Source organism: Solanum stenotomum, chromosome 2, assembly GCF_019186545.1.
Source record: "Solanum stenotomum isolate F172 chromosome 2, ASM1918654v1, whole genome shotgun sequence".
Lineage (NCBI taxonomy): Eukaryota > Viridiplantae > Streptophyta > Magnoliopsida > Solanales > Solanaceae > Solanum > Solanum stenotomum.
In genome coordinates, this window is record NC_064283.1 from 37443640 (window position 1) to 37455112 (window position 11473).

The 11473-nt window shown below is 35.4% G+C and overlaps 3 protein-coding genes across 4 annotated transcripts in view; 1 reads left to right on the plus strand and 2 right to left on the minus strand.

Moving 5' to 3' along the window:
* LOC125854930 (uncharacterized) overlaps positions 1-11473 on the minus strand; it is a 632422-nt gene that overhangs the window by 241650 nt on the left and 379299 nt on the right. The gene's annotated exons all lie outside the window — the stretch shown is intronic.
* The window catches only part of LOC125854934 (OVARIAN TUMOR DOMAIN-containing deubiquitinating enzyme 1), a 1192864-nt gene that overhangs the window by 122286 nt on the left and 1059105 nt on the right, over positions 1-11473 (plus strand). The window lies entirely within an intron of this gene.
* LOC125854927 (uncharacterized) lies at positions 5939-10905 on the minus strand. Its single transcript, XM_049534535.1, has 2 exons — positions 10511-10905; positions 5939-7014 (listed from the first exon to the last, which is right to left on the minus strand). The coding sequence occupies exons 1-2, from the start codon at positions 10802-10804 to the stop codon at positions 6127-6129; spliced, it is 1182 nt and encodes a 393-aa protein (XP_049390492.1). The 5' UTR covers positions 10805-10905; the 3' UTR covers positions 5939-6126.

Sequence of the window (11473 nt, forward strand, 5' to 3'; positions counted from 1 at the left end):
ATTAATTATACAAAAAGAATACTATATTCAAATTAAGGTACCTAATATATTCTTGAACCTCGTCAAAATTTCCCAATGAGTATGCATGTGCCTGACTTAGTGACTTGTCATCTAAAATGATTGGATCAGTTTTCTTTGCTCCTAAAGGAACTCCTTTGTTAGAAAACAAACTCAAAGTTCTGCATCACTTGGGTCACATTCATCATTATTTTGCGCTCTTCTGTTAAAACTGGTATGCACACCCCCATGCAGATATTTGGAGAATAAATTCATGCAATCTATTTCCACTCGTGTCTCTGTTATGCAACCTTCTGGAACGCTTGTTGCGAATGTATGATTTAAATGTACCCATTTCTCTTTCAGTGGAATACATCCATCGATTTTGAACTGGACCTCCTAATCTCACTTCATTCACCAAATGAATAGGGAAATGAATCATGATATCAAAAAATGAAGGAGGAAAAACTCACTCCAACTGATTTATTGTTTCTATGATCTCTACTTCTAAGCAATCCAGTTTCTCCAATGTGATTACTTTTTGACACAAACGATGGAAGAAGGAACTTAGACGAATCAAAGGAATAGCCACGTGATCAGGAAGAATGCTTTTAATTGGTTGAAAGCAAGTAATGTAACATAAAATGAGCATCATGGGTTTTATAATTAGACAATTTTCTTTCATCCAAGTGCACACACCTAGATATATTGGAGGCACTACCATCAGGTAGCTTGGCTGTCTTTAAAACTCCACAAAAGATTGATTTCTCTCTATTTGTCATTGAGAAGCACGCCTTTGCAAACTTTGTTCTCTTACTATCTTCATCTTTTGGATGAAGGTTCTTCCTGATTCCCATATCCTTCAAATCATACCGGGCTTTTGCATGATCCTTTGCTTTGCCAGAAATATCCAAAAGAGTTCCAAGTATGCTATCAACTATGTTCTTCTCTATGTGCATTACATCAAGGTTGTGGCGTAACAAGTTGTGCTGCCAATAAGGTAATTCAAAAAAAATTGACCTTTTTTTCCATAGGACATCATTTGATCTCTTTCTCTTCTTCCCAACCACATTCTCAAAATCATGTAAGCTATTAAGCACATCAGTTCCCTTTAAGGAAGATGGAGAAGGCCTGAATTCAGTTTTTCCATTGAAAGATCTTTTGTTAGATCTCCATAGATGATCCATGGGTAGAAAAACACGATGATCCATATAACACATTTTCCGACTATGTTTAAGATAGCGAGAATTAGTGCCATAGTTACAACAAGGGCAAGCAAACTTTCCTTTTGTACTCCAACCAGATAACATAGCATATGCAGGAAAGTCACTGATTGTCCACGTAAGAGCTGCCCACATTTGAAAAGTTTGATTTCTTGAAGCATCGTATGTTTCAACCCCAGAATCCCACAATAAATTTAACTCATCTATCAATGGTTGTAAGTAAATATCAATGTCATTTCCAGGTGATCGCGGCCCAGGTATAAGTAAAGAAAGTATAGAATATTCAGATTTCATGCACATCCAAGGCGACAGATTATACATCATCAACATAACTGGCCATGTGCTATGTGATATACTCATGGTTCGAAATGGATTGAATCCATCACTTGACAAGCCAAGTCTCACATTGCGACAATCTAGTGCAAAATCTTTCCATGCTAGACCATCAGCGGGATGCCTTAACTTTCCATCTTTAGAACGCTCCTCTTCATGCCACCTCAAAGAATCTGCCGTCTTTGAGCACATAAATAGCCTTTTGAGTCTAGGAATTAATGGAAAGTGTCTCAAAGTCTTTGCTATGACTCGATGTTGTTTTTTTGAAGGCACAAGCTCACTATCAACTTCAGGAGATTGAATATATCGTGAAGCTCCACAAGTATGACAAAATTCATCATTTTTATGATCATTCCTGAACAACATGCAATCATTGGGACATGCATCAATCTTCTCATAATCAAGACCAAGATTCTTAACCATAGACTTGATTTTATTGTAAGACGGAGGAATGTTCAACTCGGGCATCGCCTCTTTTAATAACTCTAAAAGAGAAGTGAATTATTCATTGCTCCATCCATGTAGACACTTCAACAAATATAAACGAAGTGTGAATGATAGTTTAGAGAATCCTGTACAACCAGGATATAATTCTTGGCTTGCCTCTTCAACTAAGTTATAGAATTTCTTGGCATCTTTATTTGTACCATCATAAACTCCTTCAGCCTGTGCAACATCTCTAAATTGATCATTCAACAACCTATCAATATCATCACGCGAGTAATCCATATAATCGTTAACATTCAACTTGATATTCCATTCCCCGTGATTGATCCACCTAGTATAGCCTTTAACGAATCCATAGCATATTAGATGATCATACACTACATTCCTTCGAGTCCAATGAATATTACAACATTTTGCACATGGACACTAAATTTCCTCTCCTTGAGGATCTCCATAAGGGTAAGCAAAATCTAGAAATGATTCAACGCCATTAATATACTCTTTGCTATACCTTGCTAAATTTAACCAATCCTTGGATGGGATATGTGAATTACTAAAAGAAGATATCAATATTTAATGTTTGAGTAACAATCATTAACTACTTCACAAATAAGTTTTAAAAGTCATGAGTAAGTTATCAGAATCATGTGTTATGAGATGATACAAGTTTCTTACTTAGTGATGACACTTTTGCTATGCCAAATCAAACCTTGAATCCTCCACAAATGTTTTTGAATGTTGATAATACTACCAAGGAAAAAATGAGTAAAATTTATAGGATAGACACAATTAAGAAAGAAAGTAAATAAATAGAATTCAAATGATTAAAAGTTAAAGTTTTGTGATTGAATTTAGAGCTTTAGAGCTTTTAGAGTTTCTTAAAACTAAGTCCAAAATTTTAAAATGTCATTCTTGTGCACACCCAATCAGAGAAGTATCAAACATCTAATATCATGTTTAAACATTCAAGCAAACATTCCTATGATCCTATAATAGATAGTCGATCAACAACTTATGAAAGTCACTATGTATTAGTAATACAATAATTTTTTATATTTGTTGACTTAGTAATACAATAGTTTCCAAATTTCACACTGTATTAGTGACACAACGATTTTTTAAATTTTCTCTATATCATTGATACAACAACAGATACAAAGAGAATTGTTGTATTAGTGATACAGAACGAACTACAGAAACTCTTGTATCACTAATACATAGAGAATTTCAGAACTATTGTATCAGTGATACATGGAGAAAGTTTTTTTTATCCTTCCCTTTTGTGGTGAATGTTCTGTGAATGTAGTGTTTGTTACAACTGTTATCATGTTATTAAGTTTTCAGCAGGAGTTTGTCATTTCCTTCAAGTGATTGAGTATCAGAATCAGCCCATTTATACTTGTCCACATCTGCATATGTAAACTTGACACTAGTCCCAAACAACCCAACAACAAATCTCAAGACATGTACAACAAGAAAAAAAGAGATGTTATTAAAAGAAGGCAACAGAGATTAGTAGAACATGAACATGCTAGAGATCTAAAACAACGAGAGAAATCTAATAAAAAAGATAAAGATGACTATGATGTTCTGAAAGATAGAATTTCTTACCCGATAAACCCTATTCCAACAAAATCTGTCTGAAATCATGTTCTTCAGTGAGAAATTTGAGAGAAAAGCGTGACGAAGAGACTAATTAGCTTTAGTTCATCTTGCCAACAACCCCAAAGTAATCAATTCCTTATTATTCTCATATTCTAAACACAAAACAAAAAATCAACCACTTCAGCTAACAAGAAGACTGTTTTAGTACTTACGCTTGACGAAATAGGTATCGAAAAAGAAAATCGTACTTACACTTGAAGAAATCGTTACCGGAGAAGACGACTTCAGCTATCAGTTCTTCGATGACTTCAGATCTTCAACTCTTCAGCTCAGTTCTTCGACGACTTCAACTCTTCAACGTGTATTTCTCACAAATCAGTGTCCGAGAAGAGAATCAGTTCATCTAGCCCTTTGGTTCTTCAGCTCTCTTCACCTCTCTTCAACTAGCTGTTTGAGTCAGTTCTTCAGTGAAAGAGGAAAGCGTGAAAGAGGAAAGTGAAGAGTGAAAGAGGAAAGTTAATGTTTTATGATTTATTAATGTTTATTTTTTTTTTGGCCAATAAAAATGGGAGGGAGAGTTAAAAATATTGGAGGGAATATAATATTTTAGTGAAAATTTTAAGGCCACACTTATAATGTGTTGTTTTTTCAATTATAAAAATAGGACACTGTAAAAGTGTGGCCATATATGTAAATAGGTGTTGCCAATTATATCATATTGTAACAACACTTACAAAGTGTAGCTTATACCATTAAAGAGTACACTTTTGACGTGTTGTCAATATTATCGTAGCTAAAAGTTAAAAACTTTGGCTAAAAGCATTCCCAAAACTACTTTAGGCAACACTTTACAAACGTAGTCCAGAATTAGTGTTGTTGTAGACCTAAAATGGTGTAGTGTAAATAGTGCAGGGGGTAAAAGGTCCTTTCCTAAGTTTGGTATTGTTACAACAATTTCGATCAAAGTTCGAATATATTTCAGACTTTTTTTCTCTATACAATATGATGTATTTATATTAAAATGATAATCATGTTGCTATACAAAATGACTTTAACTATTGATATAGTATAACAGTTTGGTTGTTATGTTGGTATGATATACACCAACATAAACTAATATGTAATTTAAACAACATAATTGTTTTAAACTTTCAATGTATATACCTTAATCCAATTAAAAATCACATACACTACAAACTACCAAGTTCTTTAACAACGTATACCACAAACATATACACACACACCAGGAAAATTTGGTGTATATAAGTTATCTAAAAATACATCAAATACACCAACACTCTACCAGAAAATAAAGAAGCTAAATATCTAAAATATATTTACTACACCATCACATACAACACTAATACGATCAGATTTCGAAATAACAAGCACGAAAAAACACCAAATTTCTTAAATTCATTATGTTAAGAAATCACCAATTTCGTCATAATACTTATTACTTACACATACACCAACCAAATTTGGTGTATAATAAATTATCTATACTATATCAAATACACCAACAACCACCACATACAACACTACTATTGTCAGATTACAAAATACCAACAAAAAAAACACCAACTAACAATCACAATTTTCGTTGTGATCTATCAACACATACATCATCCCATCGTATGTTGTGTTGAATTAGAATTGACACACTGTTCATATCCATAATTGAACAAACTTTTAGAATAGAGAAGGTAGAGAGTTTTAATTTGGTTAAGATACCTTCTTTTGATGAAAGAGAATGTATAACAATTTGAGTTAATTGTGGAAGGTAAATAAAATAATAGAAAAAAAATCAAGGAAAGGAAGAAAATATCGCCGGTCATAATAATCTCTACCCTATTTCCGTTTCATTTTTTTTTATTAATATTATTTTATGATTTTGAAAAAATTTCATTGCAATGTTGTGAAAAATAAAACTATTGTTATTAGTGATTTTAAGGTACTTATTTTGTATACTTGTGTTTTTTGCCCTTCTGGTTTACTATCCTAATTCTAGCCATGTTATACCTAGTCAAGTTTACATACAAACACCATCGACATGATAACAGAATGGAAAAATTACCAATCACCATTTTCCCCCCTCCCCCAACTAATATATAGACAATTGAAAGTAAAATATTCATCGCAAATTGTTCAATGCCCTTAAAAGTAGATGAGTCATGAAGAAAAAAAATACTACAATCCATGCTTATAAGCTTGTGTATGGGATGGGACATATATAGTTGTTTCTCTTCTTCTTTTTTTTTTTTTTTTTTAATTTCCATGAGGGATGGTAGTTTGGGGTCATAGTTAGCTAAGACAAGAACTTGCAAATAATATTTCTGCTAAATGAACAATTAACACAGATACTAGCTTCAAGTAAACATAAGATCAAGTGTCCTCCATCCCGGCCTTGATTCAACAATTAACACAGATACTAGCTTCAAGTAAACAGAAGATCAACTGTCCTCCATCCCGGCATTGATTCAACAATTAACACAGATACTAGCTTCAAGTAAACAGAAGATCAAGTGTCCTCCATCCCTGCCTTGATTCGATATCGACGTTCTGGTTTTAGGGGCACAATGTTATTCTCAGCCACACGTGCTTCCATATCTTCTTCCATTGGATCTTCAGTTTGTTGAGCTTCTCCAGCAGCAATGCAAACAGGGAAGCCCTTTGGGTGCAAGGATTCATTACAAGCATCTTCAATCATTCCCTTTGACACAGTTGCACCCGTTGCTCCTATAGCATCCGTGTTCTTCTGCCTAGGTACAAAAACTACTGATTTAGGATTAGTATCTGACATGTCTATAGTTTCTTGTTCCACTACATCATCCTTTGACTGCTCAACCTCCTCGAGAACATATCCGAAAGCTTGACTAGGCTCATCAATAAGCTCACTAGGTGAATCCAAACTATAACATGTATACTTTGAAGGGTTGAGAACATAATCAGGAACCTTCAGCCTACTGCTAATGGATTCATTGTCTTCAAAAGTAGAGTTAGCTGATGCAGGAGCTGCCCAAGAAACTTTTAGTTCTGATGCCCCGTCAGATTCATCTTTACAACCAGGATCAAACCTGACCCGTTTAGTAGACTTGACCTCACCGTTCACTGATTTCCTTGCTTTTTTCAAAATTGGCTTCACGTTACAGTGATCCTGAAGTGATTTAGCTGAATGTTGCCCACCACTTAGAGTGATACCATCAAAATCAGTTTCACATTTCTCCGCTGCATCTGCATCTTCCTTCAGCCTAACTTGTGCAGCCATATGATTTGCACGTGGGTCTCTACGGATGTTATGTCCCGAAGGATCACAAGATGTTTCCTGATCAATAATATTTTTCATGTACAAGCGATCACCAGCATCCACTCTGCCCTCGGCCACTCTATCATATTCATCTTCCTCCTCCTGCAGAAGCAATCAAGAAGGATCATAAGTCTCAAACAAAGAAAATAGTATCCATAGCAGTTGAACACTTTACAGGCCTACAAAGATACTTAGTAACATGCCTATAACTACAATTTAGAATGGAAACGGGTCAATTTACCCTTGAACTGTGAAAAATGGTCCAAGTTTAGCCTCTGTTAATAGTTGGGGATGAATATGACTTCGTTGATTACAAAATGAGCTATATTTGACCTTATTTCCAAAGGGCAGAAGCTTTGAGACTAATGCAACAGAAATTTCCTAATGCAACAGAAATTTCCATGTGGCTCAAAATTAAGCTACAATTTTTTATATTTCTCTTTCCTCCTCTCTCCCCCGCCAACATCTCCAAAAACCTTNCCCCCCCCCCCCCCCCCCCCCCCCCAACCCCCTCAATCACAGTCACCTTTTGCAAACAGTAAGATCACAGTTTAGCAGGAAGAATAATTGACAATGTTTTCAACCTCAAAAAGAAAATTGAAATCCGAACACCGTCCAATCACTAACCCTGACAGAAACATGGAACTTAAAACACCTGGAGTTCTCTCTACTTAAAGACTTTATAGACTTGTCTGGAAATAATTTCACAACAAAAAATCCCCTTACCCTTTACCACCACAACCCCCCCCCCCCACAACCCCCAAAGTAAAATGACCTCCAAAACCCCACCAAAAAGCCTCTATCCTCCACCATTGAAAATCACCATGTACACCAATTTATATACTCACAAAACAATAGGAGCTGACATACAGAAAAAAATAGAAATATTTGGAGTTGCAATTTTAGATTGTGGGATTTGTGAGAAGTGATAAGCTGTTACGTAAATTTCAGAGAGAGCAAAAAGGGTGTATTGGGTATTTGCTGAAGGAGCATAAAGCATGAGCTTTTTTGTTCATCGAGTTGGAAGGCTCATTTTCTTGGTTGTTCTGTGATGAAGATTCACCTTGCCTGATTCTTCTGCGATTCGTTCTTTAGTTATTGGTGAGCTCTTACCCCTAATGGTACAATTTTATTCATGGGTATGCAAGTACTACAGTCCTTTGTTTGGTTGTAGAAGACTCTAGTTTTAAGTGGTCAGTGAATGTACACTTCTCTACTTCATTCAATGTATCCTTGAACTACAAAAAACTAGAGATAATCAGCATATTTGCTGTTCTAAGATCATCTGTTTCTGAAATTAGTATGTAGATGGGGGGTATTTCCTTGTCAAAAGCTTAGGTGTGCCATTAGAAGCTGCTGTTACTTCATAAGATTTGGTTATTTGAGTGCTCTAAGCTTATCTTGTTTCACTTAGCAAAATATATACCTCTGTTCTTATTTTCTTTCTTGAGATCTAGGAAGTAATAAATATGCATAGAAAATATCTAGAAGTCAAGAACTGGATAAAAGGCAATTGCTCATCCACAATTCCTCATTATTTTCGGGCAATTTACTATTTCATGCTTGTTCTTTTTAATAGCTAATAATGCATCATTTCTTTTTTTTGTTTTTTTTGGAGAAGGTAACGATTTGTATTATAAACCAGTACTACATTAGTACTGAAAGCCCCTTTACAAAAACGTATCAAAATCTAGAAACAAAAACAGCAAGCCTAGCATGATTCTAATACTTCTAGGATTGCTTTTGCATCTACAGGGGAACTCTTTGTACACCAAAAACATAATAACAGAATACAATCTGTTTTGATCATTTGTAGGGATCTGCTTCTATCCTCAAAGCTTCTAGCATTCCTTTCTCTCCAAATGGTCCATCAGATGCATGCTGGAATTGTCCTCCAATAACTTCTGTTCTTTGCCTCAATTCCTACTTCCTCCCAACTTGAGAGAGTGTCAACAATCTTGCTAGGCATTGTCCATTGAATGCCTCTGAGATTGATGAAAATCTTCCACAATGTAAGAACAAATGCCTAACTGTCTCTGCCTCCCTACATAAACAACAATGTGTCACCAGAATGTTGTTTCGTTCCTCAGATTCTCATGTGTTAGTACTGCTCCTTTGCTAGCAGCCAAGTAAAGCATGCCACCTTGAGTAGAATTTTGGTTTTCCAGATTTGTCTCCAAGGCCAATTGAGGGTTAGAGGAGCCCTATTCATGACCTTGTAACCTGAGCTCACTTTGTATCTTCCTTTGTTGTGCTCTGTCCACCGTAGGCAGTCCTCCCCTTCCTTCAAACATTGAAATTGGGTAGCTAGTATCACATTTCTCCTTCTGCTTGTGATGCAAAGCGCAACTTATGCCTTGTTTCGCCAATTGGGTAGCTAGTATCACATTTCCTATATACCAACTTTCTTTGATCTCTGCATATCTGTGTTTTTGCTAAATGGAAGAGGGTCATATCGGCACCTGAACTTTGCAAGGCGATCCAAATCTTCCTTGGATTAGTAGTTGCAAGGCGATCCAAATCTTCCCTCAATTAGCAATTCTAATTCTAATTAGGAGAGGTATTCTTATGCCCCAAAACAAAATATCAGCCAACGCCTGAATGTATGCCTAGACAAATGAGACTTACACCTCAATGATACTTTCACTTGGCCAAATTACCCGGTGTGTTTATACTAGCCATGCCCTAGGACTCGCCCCAAAAAAGCCTTTGAAAACACTGGCATTAACATTGCAACATAAAAATCATGTTGACAACAATAACATAACCTCTGTCCAATCATTTATATAGTAGAATAGATGTTGCTTAAAAATTCAGTATCAAGCAGTATTCTAAATTATAGATGCTGCTTCAAAGCAAAGTCAAATAAAACAATGACGTCCCTGATCCCCTGGAAACGATATTCTAAATTACAGCATATTCAATAGCTAAGAGGATAGGCCCGCATTAATTATGTAAAGGATTGCCGATGCCTGAATTAGCATCTATTGCTTAATAAGTTTGCATTCTGGAAGCCAAAAATACAATACATAAAGAGTGTGTTTGGGGTATAAGCAAATGTTTATTTTGAGGACAATGTTATATACCCAAAAAGAGGAAAATGACTTGTGATACTTATTTGCAGAATTCACTTTCATTTGTAAATTTATTAACTTTTACTCCATGTCAATTGTTTTAGTCGAACTATTGAAACTTTCATAGCAACTTCTAAAGCCAAACATGTCACAGAAACACAACTTTAATTACTTCTTTTTTGATGACCCTTTCGGTGTGCACACGGAAAACCCCCACTCCTGTGCAATAGGTGGCGAACCATATAGGAGAGGTGACCAACACTAGGCAAGCCCCTTACAACGAGCTCGGCCAGAATTTATCAACTTTTACTCCGTGTCACTTTCATTTGTAGATTTATCAACTTTTACTCCATATCACTTTAGAGACATATATATAGCCTACTCCCTGTAATTTAATGGAAACAAACAAACAAAAGATTTTAATAAAGAAATTATTATTTTTTCCTCCATACGAAATGCCCTTATCTAGTTCAATCTAAAATTAAAATTGAATGCATGACAAAAGGGGAGAAACATAGAAATACCTCATTATCAAGCGTGGAATCTAAGCCAATAGAGGATCTGATTTCCCAAACATCATCAACACGATTTTCATCATCATTGATAACATTTTGGATGTTCCTGCGTTTTTGTTTGAATAATTCATCATACGATGAAGAACAAAGGTTATGGTCATCATCATCTTTCCCTTGCTTCAGTGCGCTTCGATTCCACTCTTTCTTCTCCACATCGTCGTCGGTGAGAGACCACACCGATGCCGACGGCGATAGACAGCCGAAAACTTTGTGTACACGGGCTCTGAAGCTCTCATCGTCCATGCCTTACCACTTTGTACTTCCTACTTAATAATGTGTACTACTATTTCCTGCGCTTGCTTTGCTTTAGGTTACCTTTTATACATATTTGTCTACCACCGCCTTCGATTAGGGGTGTGTTTGGTACGAAGGAAAATAATTTACAATTTTTTCATGTATAGTTGGGTTAAATATTTTGGAAAATGTTTTTCAAATCAATTCATTTTCCTCAAATTTAAGGAAAATGACTTTTCTTCAAAACTTAAGGAAAACATTTTCCAAAACTCTCTTCCAACTTTCAATTAAAAAAAAAATTGTTGAAAAAATCAATTTATTTTGTCCCTACCCTCAAACCAGCCCCCCAACCAACCTCCAAAAAATAATAATTTAAAGCTTGTTTTTAAATTCAATTTTTTTACCCATCCTCGCCCCTACCCCACCCCCACCCCCTCCCAAAAAATATTAAAAAATTATTTTTAAAAGATATTTCTAATTTCAATTTTTTATTTTTTGCCCCCACCCACTACCCTCGCCCCCCCTATCAACTTATATTTTAGCGAGTATCGAAAGCAATATTTTCTTTAAAAGACAATACTCTAGTTAATTTTTTTTCTTATCTTGCTAATTAAGTTCAGCTTTACTTGAGAGCACTTTGAATGGAGTTTGAAATCCTCTCTTATAAAAAATATTTTT

Excerpts from the sequence above, each read along its gene's own strand:
- LOC125854927 (XM_049534535.1), bottom strand. The coding sequence starts at position 10,804 with ATGGACGATGAGAGCTTCAGAGCCCGTGTACACAAAGTTTTCGGCTGT. Across the intron at positions 7,015-10,510 it reads ATTCCACGCTTGATAATGAG|GAGGAGGAAGATGAATATGA; the intron begins GTATTTCTATGT and ends TTGCTTCTGCAG.